Source organism: Phyllopteryx taeniolatus, chromosome 23 (genome assembly GCF_024500385.1).
Source record: "Phyllopteryx taeniolatus isolate TA_2022b chromosome 23, UOR_Ptae_1.2, whole genome shotgun sequence".
NCBI classification, from domain to species: domain Eukaryota; kingdom Metazoa; phylum Chordata; class Actinopteri; order Syngnathiformes; family Syngnathidae; genus Phyllopteryx; species Phyllopteryx taeniolatus.
In genome coordinates, this window is record NC_084524.1 from 8,308,547 (window position 1) to 8,327,958 (window position 19,412).

The window sequence follows — 19,412 nt, forward strand, 5'->3', positions numbered from 1 at the left end:
ATTCTAACTAACGTACTGTTTAACCCGCAATGTCCAAATCTGAATCTCGATGTCATTGTTTCACATGTCCGATTATAACTTGCTTTTCTCATCCCTCCAATTTAGAGCGGAAAGTGAAAATGTGTGCAACGAGGACGCCGGAGTACGACGAGGAGGAGGAACTTTGTGGCCCAGAAGAGGAGAAGGAGCCACGTCTTCAACTTCTGCAGCCTCGCACTGTGCTACGCAGAGCAGGTTGGTTCCCATGTCGCACGCGTTCTAATTGGAATGATTTTCCTGTGTTTATTTACCGGCCCCGTTTGATGATGCATTTAACATTAACATGATTCACATCCTGTAACGTGTACTATGTGGGTGTGCAGCAAGGGCGGAGCTACGTGGTGGCCGCTGCCACCCGAGACGGGGCTGGCCACCCCGACGGCCAACCTCCGAATCAAACAACAGTTAACGATTCTGTTTGCCTGCCCTCCCTTGAAGACAAGTCTGCTTTGCAGGACTTCATAAAGCAGCCCCGTTTTTTGCCTGATCCAAATGCATGTTTGTAGCTTTTTAGGGGAGGGGCCATCTTTGAACCTGAAAATGAACCCCAAAAAATTAAATCTGTATACATACAAAGGTAGAACTATACGTTTAGTACATTTACTCATGATTAACTCTAAAATTTGAATTTGCCATAAGGGGACAATTTATTTTATTTGTATTTATTTGGTGATAGGCGGGGGTGCACATAAGCAGTGCCCAGGTGCGCATGCGCGCTGAAAATATGAAATGGTTTGTATTCGGGCACTTTTGCGCACCACACATCCTTTTCTTTATTGGGGCAGAGCTCGAGGATATGAACGACCATTTTCTACCCTCCTCCACCCGTTCCAACCCGCTCGGACCCGTTTCTTCACTTCCTGACCGCAGTCGCCGTTGCTGTGGACGGTTGACCCCAAGTATTTCAAGTCCTCCACCCTCGCTCTCTGTCCTCCCTGAAGCCTCCCCCCCCCCCCCCCCACCACCTCGCTCATTCCTGCACGTATATTCTGTCTTACTTCGGCTCATCTTCATTCCTCCGCTTTCCAGTGCATGCCTCCGTCTTTCTAACTGCTCCTCCACTTTATGGAAATTCACAACCTCCGAACCGAAACTGATTCGCTCAAATACACGCAATGCCCAAGTTCTGCGAAATTTAAGAATACGAACTCTGATAAATGTGTCCCCTTGGCTCAAATAGTAACTACGCTTGGCCACAAATGATTGCGATCAACCTGAATTCGGAGAATCTAAATCCATCCAAAGTAAAGTCATTCTGTAACCCTGACCCCCTTTCTGACTTTCAAAACTCCGATACGCCACTTTTAGCCACATCCGGTTCATCCATTGAAAACGTTCAGCCATCTCTCCGCGCACACTCCCGCCCCGACCCACGTCGGCCCTCTCCGAGCGGCTCGGAAAGGCGCCTTAACGCAGTCGCCGCTCCACAAAGGAGTTAACAGCCTCCTTTATCCAAACACCGAAACGTCTTGCGACGAATACGTCCGGTATGCTTTTCAGGCTGCTTCCGGAGCCACGGCCGGTGCGCTCCGCTAACCCGGAAGTAGAAAGCCATGACGCAACTCTGGCGTCATCACATCTCTCATTTATCTATTATTGAATTTATCTTCTAGTATATCGAGTGCATACCTGTGTTTCAACACAATATATATCCATTATTCATTTATATAATAAATATAATGGGGACCCTTTAAAGTGCTTTATAGATATTTACATATATATTGGTATAATTATGCTAGGGTTTTCTTTATAATGTGTACACAGTTAATAATAAGTCGTATCACACAAAATGTTCGTATCATTCACACTTGAGCCATGTTTTTTTTTGTTGTTTTTTTTCTAAATCCCCTGCGAGCCTCTTTTGCAATCCAAACAGATTACAAGTCAAATTTCCCCACCGCTTTTTTGACGATCTTGTCCTCCAACTAACTCGCCAAAAATGAATATCCGCAAGGAATTGAATTCATGACGTCATCACGAGCCCATCGACACTCGTCTCATTTGCGCACACATGATAACGTGCCCTCTCACAGACGGTGGCGGTTGTGACTATACTGTCAAAATGTCTCTCTTCAAGTCCCTATTAAAAATACACTCGACCATTTTGTGCAATTAGGTTCCGACCAGTTTTTGCCAGGTGCTCCGGTTTCCTCCCATTTTCCAAAAACGCGCATGCTGGGTTGAGTGCAGACTCTAAATTGTCCGTAGGTGCGAATGGTTGTTTGTCTACTTGCCCTGCGATTGGCTGGCGACCGGTTCAGGGCGTACCCCGCCTCTCACCCGAAGTCAGCTGAGCACCAAGCAACAACCTCTGGTGTGCCATTGAGCACCAGACCAGAATTTGTATTCATTCATACGTATGCGCGTCTATTTTTAGACTCCATCTTCGACTTCCACATGCTGCGTCCGCCCATAAATTCTTATGTCACTGACTTAGAAAAATCCACATTCTTGTATTCAGTGTACCAGCTTTGGCTTGGTCTTGTCCATATATTTTCTAAAAGCCTCCTGCGGGCGAGTGTTGAGAATTAGCATCGGTGCCAAAATCCTTTCAAAGGACTCGTTAGTGGAATGAACATAGGCGCTTATTCCATAGTTCCGGGCTCATAAATGATGTCTGCAGAAAAAGAAAAAAAAAAGCCCCGCAGAATAGAATCGTTTTGTGATGAAATACTTGATTTTCAGGCACATTTTGGACGTGTTAACCTGTCACACCCTGACACATCACGAGCAGGAGCCGATTCCAGTTTCTCATGGAGTCATTTTTGCCCATATTGAAAGTCTGTATGAATTTTTGGGGATATTCATGATTGAAAATAGTAATAGTGAGATATGTTGGAAGGCTTGTTTAAAAAAAAAAAATCATAATAATTTTAAATCGACCGTTGAAATGCCCCCTTGAGGAAAGAAAGACAAACGGATTCAATTCATTCTTGCACATTCATTTCCTCATACGTAAGCTCAATTTTGAATTGATTGCACCACAAATGTATATAGTATATGTGTATATGTGTGAAAAGAGCTATTGAGCTGATTGTAGGAATATTTTCAGAGGTTGAAGCTGCCATGAGTGGAGATGTCCGCATACATTTTGGTGATGATTGCTGACGGTTTTTCGGACATTAAGCCAGGTTTCATGGGTTCGTGTAAGATGTGGCACTCGCCCGCTGGGTTTGTATCATTTTGATGATGACAACCTCATTAGCGATTTTCCAGCACGTTTAATCAGTGATTGAACATAATTATGGGGTACAAGAGGTCGTTCATGTGATGCAATGATATATGTCAGCAATTAAATAATCGATAATCACCAACTTGAACCAAGTGGTGTTGGGAAACTCGAGCAAGCTGTTTTTTTTCAATGCCAGCGCTTTTCAAGTCTAGATTTTGGCGATGGAAAAAGGGGCGTTGGAAAGGGAGTTAGTCATTCTGGGTTGTCAAGGGACAGTTTTGCTCAGTGATTTAAGACAAATGGTGACGTGTACTAGCATCGTATCTGCAAGTGGCGACGTTTTGAGTCCAGTGCTGTCGGTGGAAAAAACAAATGATTGCGACTGGGAAAGTTTGTCAAAAAATGTGTTCAGGCAATGCAGTATTTGTATCCGATCAAGCAGTCTTCATTTTAGTTCTGGTCTAAGCTCATCAGTGTATCGCCATGAATGCCTTATGTTTCATTTTGATAATTCAAACTTTAAAAATGGAAATTGAAATGTGTTTTTGAAATAAACTCAACTATAGCTCCATCCCTGAGGGCTATGTGGACTTACAGTGGCCCTTCAATTTTGTATTGCAGCCATTTACTAAAATCATTGAAGTTCGTTTGTTTCCTCATTAATGTGCACACAGCACCCCATATTGACAGAAAAAAAAACGGAATTGTTGAATTTTTTTGCAGATTTATTAAAAAAGAAAAACTGAAATATCACACAGCCACAAGTATTCCGACCCTTTGCTGTGACACTCCTATATTGAACTCGGGTGCTGTCCATTTCTTCTGATCATCCTTGAGATGTTCTCCACCTTCATGGGAGTCCAGCTGTGTTTGATGATACTGATGGGACTTGGTTAGGAAAGCCACAAACCTGTCTATAGAAGACCTTACAGCTCACAGTGCATGTCAGAGCAAATGAGAATCATGAGTTCAAAGGAACTGCCTGAAGAGCTCAGAGACAGAAATGTGGCAAGGCACAGATCTGTCCAAGGTTACAAAAAACCTGCTGCTGCACTTCAGGTTCCTAAGAGCACAGTGGCCTCCGTAATCCTGAAATGGAAGACGTTTGGGACGACCAGAACCTTTCGTAGAGCTGGCCGTCCGGCCAAACTGAACAATCGGGGGACAAGAGCCTTGGTGAGAGAAGTAAAGAAGAACTCAAAGATCACTGTGGCTGAGCTCCAGAGATGCAGTCGGGAGAAAATTCTAGAAAGTCAACCATCACTGCAGCTCTCCACCAGTCGGGGCTTTATGGCAGAGTGGCCCGACGGAAGCCTCTTCTCAATGCAAGACACACGAAAGCCCGCATGGAGTTTGCTAAAAAAAAAAAAAAAACACACCTGAAGGACTCCATGATTAGAAGAAATAAGATTCTCTGGTCTGATGAGACCAATATGGAAATTGTAGGCCTTAATTCTTAATTCTTAGTGGCAAGTGTGGAGAAAAGCAGGCACTGCTCATCACCTGTCCAATACAGTCCCGACAGTGAAGCATGGCGGTGGCAACATCATGCCGTGGAGGTGTTTTTTCAGGACGACCGGTTGCAATAGAAGGGAAGATGAATGACGCTAAGTACAGGGATATCCTGGACGAAAACCTTCTCCAGAGTGCTCGGGACCTCAGACTGGGCCGAAGGTTTTCACCTTTAAAAAAAGACAATGACCCTAAGCACACAGCTAAAATAACGAAGGAGTGGCTTCAGAACCGCTCCGGGACTGTTCTTGAATGGCCCAGCCAGAGCCCTGACTTAAACCCAATTGAGCATCTCTGGAGCATCCTGAAAATGGCTGTGCACCAACGTTCACCCTCCAACCTGACAGAACTGGAGAGGATCCCCAAATCCAGGTGTGAAAAACCTGTTGCATCATTCCCAAAAAGACTCATGGCTGTATGAGCTCAAAAGTAGAAAAATACCCATCCAGACTTTCAATCTCGGCAACAATGACACCGCAGAATACGTAGACGTTCCACGGGGAACGTTTAGCGGACAGCATGTGGGATACACAAGTGTCGTTAGGCAGAGACTGAAACCAGCTGTGGTGCCAACTATTTTTCCTACGGCCACCGGGACCTCAACCGCCAGCAAGAGAACAGAATCTCGCAGCGGCATTTCCTTGTCCATACCCACGACTCTATTACGGTTATTATGCACTGGGCAGTGGGGATTGTCCGTGCATGTGGCAAAGGAGGTCAAGGTGCCAATTGCCAATGGTAAGTATGGTCAGCTGTTGTATGCGTTTAATAACAATACTTGCTCCTTCACATTTGTCCAAACATTTTTGTTCTCGACTATGTCCAGACACTGCTGGATGAAATAATGCAAAGGAGAAAGACATTTCCGACCTCGGAGGCAGCTGCGGTTGATGCGAGAGAGAGAGAGAGAGAGATGTATGCCACGGAATGTACCAGGAATGCACCAGGTTCAACAAAGTATTGCTTGAATTCGACTTTTGGATATTTAAATCCACAATAATTGTAGCTATCACTCTCCCACTGAGCACGTATTCTACGAACAACACGGGATGGCAGAACTTCCCAAGGTTTTGGTAGATCCATCGTGTGACTCGTCTGTATGCAATGTACCTGTAGACCCTGAATGTTAAGAAAAACAATCCAGTAAAATGCACTTTTTCCATTTGCTTATTTTCTAGCGCAGTGTTGATGCCGTAACTGTGCATAATGTTTGACTATTACAGTCATATTAAAAATACTCTTTAGGAATAAAACCTGCCTTGTTTATTTGACGAACACATAGGCATACTATGCTACTGTGTTTGAATGCTGGTCATTAGGGTGGGACTTTTTTTTTTTTGTTTGTTTTTTTTCCAGTGGTACTTGGTGTAAAATAGTTTGCGAGCCACTGGTCTACCTCATCTTCGCTCTGAAAAACGTGCTCACTTAGTGGGTCTTCATCAGCCATTTGTCTGGATGTACGCTGCTGCAGCACCCCACTCCAAGTAAAATTCCTCTTACGCGAGAAACCACATTAATTTCATTGGAGTATCGTGTTTTCCTTGACTTGAAAAACTTCTCCAGTAACCCGCTTAAAATATCACTCAACCTGATATTACTTCTAATTTGGGATTCTCTTCATAACACTGTCACTACATTATTGTGTGTTGGGAAAGCGATTATAGTGCCAAGAACATGGTATTAAATAAATGAAACATCAAAAGTGAAATAAAAAGTAGCTTGTCAATATTGTCACTTGAAATCATTCAAAGAGGGGCTGATTGAAAGCAAAAACAAACAAAGCAAACTACAATGTGATATAGTTACATATTTACAAAATGGATGACATTCCATAAAGCACCTGTTGAATAAAGGGCTAAAAACCGGTGTGTCACATTAACCTTAAATCTAAATCTAAAACATAATACACAACATTAAAGTCACAACATGAGAAAAGATTGACCACACCATGTGTGTTTGTCTTCTCGTGTCTTGCAGACATCACCGAGCATCTTCGTACTGAGCGGCAGGAGCCAGAGCCCCCTCGCATGAAAGAGGAAGAGGAGCCCATTTCGATTAAAAAAGAGGAGGAAGAAGCGTGCCCCCACATCAAAGAGGAGGAGGAGGAGGAGGAGGAGGATATCACCAAGGTTCCATCGACTGGTGTCCCTTTGAAGAGTGAAGATGAAGGTCAAAGTGAGGGGAGGCGAGGGGCGGAGCCTCCAAGCAGCAGCACAAGAGAAGGTGATGGAAGATCACAAGCAGACGGCCTCTTGGCTCCACTGTCAGACAGTGACGACATGGCGTCGCACTCTCCTCACACTGATGATGATGAGAAACAGTGTGAAGGTGATGTGACATGTCACGCTGACAACAAACGATGGAAATGTTCTCAGTGTGAGAAAACGTTTGCTAACAAGAGCATTTTGAAACAACACGTGAGAATACACACTGGAGAAAAACCTTTTTCCTGCTCAGTTTGTGGCCAAAGATTCTCGATGAAGGAACGCTTAAAAAGACACACAAGAACCCACACAGGTGAGAAACCTTTTTGCTGCACAGTTTGTGGTAAAACATTCACGCAGAAGACGGATTTAAAAAGACACACAAGAACGCACACTGGTGAGAAACCGTTCTCCTGCTCCGTTTGTGGCCAAAGATTCACTCAGAAGGGAAAGTTGAAAATCCACACAAGAACCCACACTGGTGAGAAACCTTTTTGCTGCACAGTTTGTGGTAAAACATTCACTCAGAAGACCGATTTAAAAAGACACACAAGAACGCACACTGGTGAGAAACCGTTCTCCTGCTCAGTTTGTGGTCAAAGATTCTCTCAAAAGGGAAAGTTAAAATTACACACAAGAACCCACACTGGTGAGAAGCCGTTCTCCTGCACAGTTTGTGGTAAAGCATTCATTCAGAATACAGATGTTAAAAGACACACAAGAACGCACACTGGTGAGAAACCTTTTTCCTGCTCAGTTTGTGGTCAACGATTCTCCGGAAAGAAAAACTTAACAATCCACACAAGAACCCACACTGGGGAGAAACGTTTTTCCTGCTCAGTTTGTGGTCAAACATTCACTCAGCAGACAAATTTAAAAAGACACACAAGAACGCACACCGGTGAGAAACCTTTTTCCTGCACAGTTTGTGGTCAAACATTCGCTCAGCAGACAAATTTACAAAGACACACAAGAACGCACACCGGTGAGAAACCGTTCTCCTGCTCATTTTGTGGTCAACGATTCTCCGGTAAGAAAAACTTAACAAAACACACCAGAACGCACACTGGTGAGAAACCTTTTTCCTGCTCAGGTTGTGGTCAGAGGTTCTCTCGTCAGGATCGGGTTGAGACACACAAGTGTGCTGGTGAGAATAGCAGTGATCAAGAAGATTTTCATGCAAATGTCAATGTTTAAAAAGAATAATAACGATGACTGTGTCACTGACTTACCAAAATCTACATTCTTGTATTTTGTATCCCAGCTTTTATTGTTGTCTTGTTGTTGTCCATATATTTCCTAAAAGTCTCCCGTGTGCAAGTGTTGAGAATTAGCGCTGTTCCCAAAATGCTTTGAAGGGACTCGTTATTGGTGTGAACATTGGCACTTATTCCGTAGTTCTCGAAAGTTTGGGAAGCTTGTTGTTTCACAAAATCCACAGTGAACTGCCTCGTTGAGGAAAGAAGACCGCCGACGTCGTCGTCCCACATGAAGGGATTCTTGCAGCCCGATGGGCGTTTGTGGAAGTGGCATTGTGTGACAGACGTGGACTTTGGCCGGCTGTCATAACGTCGGACGACCCGTGACGAGGGTCTCCCGGCCGAACGCGTAACGAAACTGCGGCTTGTCCGATTTGATCTTATGTGATCCATAAAATCTCAAATATTGGGCTGATTGTTGTCATATTTTCAGAGGTTGAAGCTGCCGTGAGTCGAGAGGTCCCCACAAATTTTGGTGATGATTGTTGACAGTTTTTGGACATTAAGCCATGTTCCTTGGGTTCCTGTATGAGGCCTGCAAGGATGTGGCACTCGCCTGCCGTGTTTGTAGGATTTTAATGATGACACCCTCATAAATTAGTCATTTTTTGAGGCACATTCAATTGGTGATTGAACATAATTTTGGGGTAGGAGCTGTTGTTGATGTGATGCAATGATATATGACAGCAATGTAAGATACAGTGGGTATGGAAAGTATTCACATCCCCTTAAATTTGTCACTTTTTTTTATATTGCAGTCATTTGCGAAAATCATTTCAGTTCATATTTTTCTACAATGTACACACAGCACCTCAAAAAACTGAATTGTTGAAATGTTATCAGATTGATTCCAAAAGAAATCTCACACAGCCATAATATTCCGACCCTTTGCGCAGTATTTAGTAGACGCCCCCTTTTGAGCTAATACAGCCATGAGTCTTTTGGGGAACGATGCAACAGGTTTTTCACACCTCTCCGGTTCCGTCAGGTTGCATGGTGAACGTTGGTGGACAGAGATGCTCAATTGGGTTTAAGTCAGGGCTCTGGCCTGTCACGGAGTTCTTCTTAAGCCACTTCTTCGGTATTTTAGCTGTGTGCTTTGGGTCATTGTCTTTTTTGAAAGTGAACCTTCGGCCCAGTCCGAGGTCCTGAGCACTCTGGACAAGGTTTTTCGTCCAAGATATCCCTTGTACTTGGCCGCATTCGTCTTTCCTTCGATCGCAACCCGTCGTCCTGTCCATGCGGCTGAAAAACAGGCCCACGGCCCGATGTTGCCGCCGCCATGCTTCACTGTCGGGACTGTATTGGACCGGTGATGAGCAGTGCCTGCTTTTCTCCGCACATGCCGCTTAGAATTAAGGCCAACAATTTCCATCTTGGTCTCATCAGACCAGAGAATATCTTATTTCTCACCATCTTGGAGTCCTTCAGGTCCATGCGAGCTTTCACGTGTCTTGCACTGAGGAGAGGCTTCCGTCGGAAACACTCCGCCATAAAGCCCCGACTGGTGGAGGGGGATGGTCGTTTGTTGGTATGTGCCCTGCGATTGGCTGGCAACCAGTTGAGGGTGTACCCCGCCACCTGCCCGATGACAGCTGGGATCAAGTCCAATCAGTACCATCAAACACAGCTGGACTCCAATGAAGGTGGAGAACCATCTCAAGGATGGACAGCACCCGAGTTCAATATAGGAGTGTCGCAGCAAAGGGTCGGAATACCCGCAATATAACAAAGAGTGACAAATGATACAGTGGGTACTTTCCGTGCCCACTGTACAATACAAACCGGAAACTCAAGCAAGCTGTATTATTATTATTTTTGATTAGCTGAAAAGTTGTCATTTTGAAGGTGAGGGGATTGCGATAAATATAAAATATGACTCAAAATATGACTGCCATTCCTTCTCAGCCAGCGCCTTTCGATTTTTGATTTTGCTGATGAAAAAGGGGCCTTCGAAAGGGAATTGATTATTTACCAAAGCATATTGATATGATTGGAAATGACTGCCAGTTGCATTTTCTGGAGCAAAAAATCCATCAACTTGTTTGTGAAATTTGGACCATCGAAGACCCCTACTTCCAATGTTTTCGTGGTAAATATCAAACAAGTGAATGATTGATTGAAATAAGACGAAGAGATACGAATGAATCCATTTGGACTTTTGGTGGTAAACTGTATTTGTGATCCTCAATAAATGACACCTCTTAAACCAGTGGGCGAGACTCAATTTGCTTGTATATCAAATGAATATTCCCCATGAAAAAGATTGGAGCGCTTTCATCCATTGGAGCGCTTCCCAAAACAAAGCGCTCGCAACATCAAGCCAAAAATGGCCCAAGCGATGAGGCCTCAGTGAAAGAAACTGCAAAGCTGTCATGGTCTGTGTTCTGGTTTGGGTTGTGTTTAGTTTTGTTCCATGTTTGTCGTGTGCTCGTTAGGTTGTTGTGTCCACCTGTTCCCGTCTGGTTTGTGTCGACCAATCGGCTCTCTCCGGCCACTCGTGTCTTGTCCGGGTGTTCCTCGTTGTCTCGTCAATTTGCTTGTATTTAGTTCCCTGGGTTCTTTCAGTCCTCGTCGGTTCATTGTCGTTGTCACGTCTTGCCGTGTCATAGTCGCCAGTTGTGTTATCATTGTGATGAAATATGATTATTTTGAGATTCCCGCACTCCTGCTTCCCTGCAATTGGGTCCACCATGTTCTTGCCTTGCGTTCCTCGCCGTCGCCCTAACCATGTTCATGACAAAAGCTGGCGCACTGAGGAGGATCACGAGCACACGCGGCCTCTTAGCGCCACTATCAGATAGTGACGACAATGACGTCACACTCCTCACACCGACGAAGATGATGGCGGACTTCGGGAGGCATCCTTCGCCACAGCTGCCCCTCACGCTGTCCGGCCGCCTTGTGTCAACTTCCTGGGAATTACAGTCTCTCGGGACCTGAAGTCCTTTTTTGGACACACTTGGCAAATAAAGATGATTCTGAGTCGGATGATGATCAAACGTCCGAAGGGGATACGACATGCCGCCCTGACAGCAAACAATGGAATTTGTCTCAGTCTGGGAAAAGCAAAAGACACAGTGGAGAGAAAGCCTTTTGCCTGTTCAGATCGTGGTTAAAGGTTCACTCAGAAAGGTCATTTTAAAAGATCTAAAGTAATTTATATTCGTGCATTTTTACTACCACGTTTATCTTGTCTTTCTCTTTCTCTTAAAGCCTCCTGTGGGGGAAAAAAAAAACTGCTGTCATTTTGTGATGTCCATGTCAAATAAATGAATGATGGATTGAACCAGACTGTAAAGAAGCATTGACTTTTCGTGGTGCGCACTTTATGTGAGATCCCTCATGAAATTTGCTTCTTCGAACAGTGACGAACTCAATTGACTCGAATCTCAAATCCACTTGACCCACCGAAAAGAAGTCAACGGCTTTAAAGTTGCACGAAGCAGGCTGAAAAAATGGCATGGAGCTTTGACACAGCGCAGAGAAGAGTCACGTTAACTAGCCGGTCAAATTGGAAGGAATAAAACATTGCTAATTATATGAAATCAGGTTTCAAAACTCGAATGATCAGGGCCACCTCTGAGACGCCATTTTCTACCCGTCGATGAAGGATTTCCGCGACGTCGCGCCCCGGCTCTTCTCGGCGAGCACTTCGTTTGATCTGTTGCCGTTAGGAATTGTCAAACATGGAGTGTATTTGCTTTCCTTCTTTCCACTTTTGCTGAGAGAAACAACAACGGAGTGACGCATGCCACCAGCGTGGATCTTCGCTCCGACCGCTCTGCCTGCTGCCACGCACACTAAACGCACAAGTCGCTCCAAACCACAAACCATATTATCCCCTTGCCACGGTTTCTTTCCTATGTTCAGTGTTTGCCCTTCTATGTACCCTGGCTTTGCAGTACTTAAAAGTATTCTCTCCATCATCCTCTCTAAATAACATTCGTCAACACAATACCCAAAAATCTCCCGAAAACTGTCAAAAAAACAACAAAAAAGAATGCATGGTACCAAATCTACAACCCCAATTCCAATGAAGTTGGGACGTTGTGTTAAATAGGTACATGCAGCTTTTGGAGAAACATATGCTGCCATCCAAGCGACGTCTTTTCCATGGAGCCCTTCTGCTTATTTCAGCAAGACAACGCCAAAACACATTCTGCACGTGTTATATGTTATATGTTATATGACACGCTTAACATTCGTGTCTTGGAATGTCAATGGCATTCGATCACAGGCAAAGAGAATGAAGATTATGGATTCTACCACAAAAGACAAGAGAGTAAACATAAATACCATTTTTTGAAAATGATGGACCTGTTTATTCACTGTCTTGTAAGCATGTTTTAATGAGTCTTAATTCGCACCTTGTTTCTTGGTGTTTCTTTTATTGAAAGATTTATGGATGGTGTCGCAAGACGCAATTTGTTGGATAGCTGGACTTCCCACAAGTCCTCTCCATGGCTAAAAAAAGCCCAAAAGAAAACACTCCAGGACCTTCGCAGCTACAAAAGGGACCACACGTATTTGGAAGCTTGAAAAGACGGGAAGATAGGAGGGAAATGAAGGGTTTGAAAGTCTCCGAAATATGTAAATGTATAAAATAACGGGAACAGCTACGGAGTCTCGATCTGCATTTGAGAGTGATGAATAATGAATGACCTTTTGGGGTCAATATCTCATGAATTCAAAACCTGTATCGGGTATCTTCCATGCTGGAATGACGCCCGTCAACAATCTCTCCCCTCGTGTAATATGGAGCGTATTCCCAAAAGAACAGCAGTGAAAAAGGTGTCCTCTCGCTCCTGCTTGCTATAGGACGCCATCGGCATCACAATCCCAATATCAACGTCTGCATACAAAATCAGCCAAAATCCCAAAGGGTATGTAGGAAGAATGCTCATCCTTTCTTTTTCCCATTCGGAAGTGAACCCGATCACAAACTCTCAAATTTCAGAGAGACTTTGTACACGATCAACCCAGATGGCAAAATCGAATTGGCAGATAGTACGTAATACTACGTAAGATGATGACTTTCTCAACAATTCCGATCTTGGTCTCTTCAGACCAAAGAATCTCATTTCTCACCATCTCGGAGGCCTTACGGTGTTTTTGGAGCAAGGCCCCGACTGGTGGAGGGTTGCAGTGATGCTTGACTTTCTCGTACTTTTGCATCTCTGGACCTGCGCCACAGTGATCTTTGGGTTCTTCTCGACCTCTCTCACCAAGGCTCTTCTCCCCCGATTGCTCAGTTTGGGCGGACGGCCAGCTCGAGGAAGGGTTCCGGTCGTCCCGAACGTCTTCCATTCAAGGATTACGGAGGCCACTGTGCTCTTAGGAACGTAAAGTGCAGCAGAATCTTTTTTTTTTTTGTAACCTTGGCCAGATTCTGTCTCTGAGCTCTTCAGGCAGTTCCTTTGACCTCATGATTGTCAATTGCTCTGACTTGTACTGTGAGCTGTGAGGTCTTGTATACACAGGGGTGTGGCTTTCCTAATCAAGTCCAATCAGTACCATCAAACACAGCCGGACTCCAATGAAGGTGGAGAACATCTCAAGGATGATCAGAAGAAATGGACGGCACCCGAGTTCAACTTATGAGTGTCGCAGCAAAGGGTCGGAATACTTGCGGCTGGGTGAGATGTAGTTTTTCTGTTTTAATAAATCAGCACAGATTTCCATAATTCCTTTTTTCGAACAACCTTTGTTTTGTTTTTTGAAATCTCCCCGCCTTTCCTAGTTTACAATGCGCGACAACGACAAGGCGTCGTCCTAAAGTGAACGGGGACGGATCGTGAACGGAATGAGGAAGCGCCGGAAAAGGATTGAACGAATCTTTTTAAAGAACTTATTGCTAGAGCAAAAAAACCAAACAATTGTACCGGCATTAGCAGCTAACTAGCCACCTTTTATTGCTCAATGACTGTTTTTGTCAATGTCTTTGTGTCCTCTGTGTGAATTGACCGTCTGGTGTCGTACGAGATCGGCTCCAACGACCGGAGGCAAATTCCTTTTTTTGGACATACTTGGCAAAATTAAGATGATTCGGATTCTGATTGGAATGATTGAATACACTCAAAAGAACGGCCGTGCCCATCAACAATGCATCTGCGCACAAAATCAACAAAACCCCCAAAGGCAACGCAGGGACAAAGACCATCTTGGCAAAGAAAGATGATTCGGATTCGGATTCTGATTGAGCTTTCCATTTTTTTGTCCTGTCCTCTTTCCATTCCAAAGACTTGATACCCAATCGATACACTCAAGTCATAAGTTGGACATATTGACATACTGCGTTTTGACCGCACACGCGATGACCTCCGGCAGGAGTCAAATGCGGCCGAGGCTCAACGGGAAGTGACGTAGGAGCTAGCGGTCGCCCGAAGAGGCCCGAAGAGGCCCGAGGAGGCCCGAGGAGCTCGACGGCGAACCAGTGAGACGCGAGGACGCGTCAACGCGAATTTGTAGCGAACGTGCTGAAGTCTCCCGCAGGACGTCCATCGCGACTGGACTGGACCGAAACATCCATGGTTCGATCTTCGCGTCGGCGCACGCCCGTTGGCGCTTCTCGGCCGGGGCTAGCTTAGCTAGCTTAGCAGCTAACGGAAGAGACGCGTCGCAAAGCAGAGAACGTGTCGCGTTTATCGTGTGATAAAGATGTGTGCTTGGAGGACGCCAGCGTACGGAGAGGAACTTTGTGGCGCAGCGGACGACAACGAGCCCCGACGTCCGCCATCGGACGCGGTTTTCCATCTGCGGCCTCGAGTTGCGCCGCACAGAGCGGGTCTGTTCACGCACTCACGCACTCTCACACGCTTAGCAAATACTTTGGCTCTCGTGTTTTATTTTCTTGCGAGCGCTGCGTGACATTAGAGTTACCCTAACCTAAATAGCATTCCGTCATAATTCGACGATGCAGATCACTCCGGATGACAGCTTTCGGACTCCGAGGTGACGTCAGCATTTCTCAAGATGTTCAAGGGTCGGAGTGTTAACCGTTTTACTCCATTCAGGGACTATATGGGTTGTAATATCGTTTTCTTTGCCCGAAGCCGTTTTGAGTGGTGGCCCTGTTGGGTCACCATGAGCCAAGTTGTGCTGACCTCACCGAGAAGTTTGAGTGGTTATTTGGTATTTGGCGTCTTGAAGCAAATTTATGGAGTGCATTTCATGCACGAGGTAACGCAATGTGCTTGACGTGATGAAAAGCATTTCATTGAACAGCAAAGGGGGAAAATGACCATAGGTAAAAGCATGGATGAGCTTCTCCTGGTCACTCTGGATATGTTCTTCTGCATTTTTAGTCATTGCTTCGTCGGGCGGAAATCTGTCAGTACACCGAGGTTTCGGACTTGGTCTTTGGTTTTTTTAAGAGAGCGAACTGGACTGAACCCCGTAGGTCAATGAACACTTCCAATGCTTCCCAAAGAACTCCTCTCCCCCAGGTAGCGTCCGAACCATTTAAGGACTGTTCCATTGAGTCCTACCCACGTTTCCAACCTGTTCGGCAGTATGTTAGGATCCACCCTATCAAAAGCCGCACTGAGGTCCGACAAGACCAGCTCTTCACCATCATTGTCCTCCTCCGTGGTGTTCGAGGTCGCCTCAAGATTCATGACAACGACAACGTTCATGACATTTGAGATTTTCCAGGTGAATTTATCCAAATGTTCATCGACTGTCTCGGCCGTCGCACTTTCTGCCGCGGCTGTGCTCTCCACAAACTGAGTGGCGCTACGTAGTCTCGTTTACGGCGGGAACGGAAAGCTTTGCGATCCCCTTCGATTTTTCAATCTTTGTTATATTGCGGCCATTTGTTAAAATCATTGCAGTTCGTTTTTCCGCCTCATTAATATGCACACAGCACCCCATATTGACAGGGAAAAAAACGGAATTGTTGACATTTCTGCTGACTCATTCAAAAAGAACAACTGAAATATCACACAGCCGTAACTTATAATAGCAAGATGGCGCCTCCCCGTGTGGACGCCTCGGTTACGCACTCTCTAGTATTGTTTTGTGTGTGTACCAACAAAGTCATTTCGCACACACACACCCACAACAAGCCGTGGTTGACTGGCAAACTGAAGCAGCTTCGCCAAGCGAAGGAGGACGCATATCGAAGCGCGGACAGGGCTCTGTATCGTCCAGCTAGAAACCAGCTGACTCAAGAAACGAACATTGCAAAACACTTTAGCGCAAACGACGCTAAATCAGTCCGGCATGCATTCCGATCGCTGACCGATTCCAAGCGACGATGCCCCCAAGCTGCGAACAATAGTCGACTAGCCGACGACCTGAACGCCTTCTGCTGCAGATTTGGAAAAGGACACTTTTCGTCGACCCCGCGTATTGGGAGGGGAGTGCGCAGACCATTGCGCTAAATGCCTTGAGCCGCCGACTCAGCGGCCAGCACGCTTTCTGACCCCAAATAAAGTTCAGATGTTCTGGAAGGCTTTTCCCAATCATTTAAATAGTCTCAAACAATCATGCATACGATCAAATGAAACACTTTTTTCGAACAGAATACAACCCTTTCAATAATGTCCTTTTAGAAAAGCGCAACATCAATGTACATCGCTGCCACCGAGCGCTACTTCAGCTACGGCTAAAAACATCCCCGACGCATAAAACCATATGAATCTGGACATGAGTTTTGGAAGTCGCATGTCAAATCGAGTAAGCCAAACGTCATTGCAATCGGGCTTCACTTTGTCTGCTCTGGCTCTCCAAATAACCTTCTATATGACACAACATTAAAGTCGTAACGTGAGAATGGACTTGACCAAACCGTGTGTGTTTCTCTTCTTGCGTCTCGCAGACATCAGCGAAGACCTTGGTCCTGAGCGGCAGGAGCACGTGGGAGGTGGAGAGGTGCCCCGCTTGAAAGAGGAAGAGGAATTGGAGCCCATTTCCGTGAAAAAAGAGGAGGAGCCAGAGCAACCCCACTTAAAATGGGAAGAGGAGGAGGATACCAAGTTTGCGTCGACCGGTGTCCCCTTGAAGACTGCAGATAAAGTTCAAAGTGAGGAGAGCAGCGCGAGAGAAGGTGATGGAGACCACCGCGGAGGATCACAAGCACCACTATCAGATAGTGACGACATCACGTCGCACTCTCCTGCCACTGAAGAGGATGACGAGCATGAAAGTGACACTGACAACAAACGCTGGAAATGTTCTCCGTGTGGGAAAAGCTTTCCTTACGAGAGTCATTTGAAAAAGCACACGAGGATCCACACTGGTGAGAAACCTTTTGCCTGCTCAGATTGCGGTCAAAGATTTACTCAGAAGGGACACTTAAAAATCCACACAAGAACCCACACTGGTGAGAAACCTTTTGCCTGCTCAGTTTGTGGTCATAGGTTCTCCTTAAAGGAGAACTTAAAAAATCACTCAAGAACCCACACTGGTGAGAAACCTTTTGCCTGCTCAGTTTGTGCTCAAAGATTCACTCAGAAGGGAAGCTTAAATATACACACAAGAACCCACACGGGTGATAAGCCCTTTGTCTGCTCAGTTTGCGGTCAAAGATTCTCTCATAAGGGAAGCTTTCAAATACACACACGAGCCCACACGGGTGAGAAACCTTTTGTCTGCTCAGTTTGTGGGAAAACATTCAATCGGAAAGGAGACTTAAAAATACACGCGAGAACCCACACTGGCGAGAAACCCTTTGCCTGCTCGGTTTGCGGTCAAAGGTTCTCCGTAAAGGAATACTTAAAAACACACACAAGAATCCACACTGGTGAGAAACCTTTCGCCTGCTCAGATTGCGGTCAAAGATTCACTCAAAATGGAAGCTTACTAATACACACGAGAATCCATACAGGTGCCAAACCTTTTGCCTGCTCAGTTTGCGGTCAAAGGTTCTCCGTAAAGGCACGCTTAAAAATCCACACGAGAACCCACACTGGCGAGAAACCTTTTGCCTGCTCGGTTTGTGGTCAAAGATTCACTCAGAAGGGAAGCTTAAAGATCCACAGAAGAATCCACACAGGCGATAAGCCTTTTCCTTGCTCGGTTTGTGGCCAAAGCTTCTCCGTCAAGGCGAGCTTGAAATTACACGCGAGAACCCACACTGGCGAGAAACCCTTTTCCTGCTCGGTCTGTGGTCAAAGATTCACTCAGAATAGAAACTTAAGAATCCACACAAGAACCCACACTGACGACAAACCTTTTGCCCGCTCAGTTTGTGCTCAAAGATTCCGTCATCGGGATGACGCTAAGGCGGATCATCGAGATGATCGGGAAGGCATCAGTGGAAAAGTTCGCTCAGATTTATTAGATGAGCTTTCATTCACTGAATAATTTCGGAAAAAACCAACAATGATGGAGCCAACAATCAATCAATCCATCAATCCATCAATCTTCAAAGCACCAACACAGATTTCAACATCTTACAATGACACTCAATTCGTGATATAAAACAAAAACAGTTTTTTTTTATTGAAACAAAAAACATGCTTGTCACAAAATTGTCAAACGAGCACCAAAGTGATCCTATCAATCAAGCAAGCAATTGATTTGGTTGATACAATCGTACTTTAGTTTCAATGTTTTTCAAAAGTGGAAGCAAAACACACATTCCACAAAGTAACACACCTTTGTTTTAGTTTTTTTTCGACCACCGGTTCCCCTCAGATCATTTCTGATTTCGAACATCTCCTGAGGAGCGCGGGAAAGTGAATTATTGCTTAGGTTGTGCACTTTGAGTCATAGAATTGAGGAATATTTCAACCGGTACATTTGTCGCTCCTGTAGCTCCATTCGTGAGTGTCGTAAGCTCTTTCCGCTCACTTCCAAATAGGCGAAGTATTGGTTTGGAATGTGTCGGCCAAAATCTCAACGCCGTCACTCATGTATGGGAGGAATAGTGAGCGTTAATATTTATGTATATCATTGATTTCACGTTCGGAACACTCTTGGTTTGACAGCTTTTTGACATTTAGTTTTTTACGTGGACTATACGTGGCTTCCAACAAAGCTTTTTATTTCCATTTCTGATTATATACTCTTTCTATCTCCTAGGAATGTACTGTGATTTCAACCTGATGTTTTATTTGTTTGGTGCCAGAAATGTCAACTTTGTTTTGTTGAAACTTAGTGGTCATTTATTTACATCGATGAGTTGAGTTCAGAAGCTCTTGTAGGTTTTTGTCTGAGGAGTGGAGGGTTGTATCATCAGGAAATAAAAACAACAACATTTTTGAGCACCTTCAGTCG

The 19,412-nt window shown here is 45.0% G+C and overlaps 1 protein-coding gene across 2 annotated transcripts in view; it reads left to right on the forward strand.

Moving 5' to 3' along the window:
* The window catches only part of LOC133472537 (gastrula zinc finger protein XlCGF57.1-like), a 20,063-nt gene extending 655 nt beyond the window's left edge, over nt 1-19,408 (forward strand). The window contains exons 2-4 of one of the 2 annotated variants that reach the window (XM_061763495.1): nt 106-234; nt 6,701-7,240; nt 17,011-19,408. In XM_061763495.1, coding sequence (XP_061619479.1) covers nt 120-234; nt 6,701-7,240; nt 17,011-18,497 — 2,142 coding nt within the window. In that variant the 5' untranslated portion in view covers nt 106-119 and the 3' untranslated portion in view covers nt 18,498-19,408. Of the gene's footprint in view, nt 1-105; nt 235-6,700; nt 7,241-14,340; nt 14,974-17,010 lie in introns of those variants that run through there. The other variant, XM_061763496.1, reaches the window with a different exon arrangement.
* The last annotated feature ends 4 nt before the right edge of the window (nt 19,409-19,412 follow it).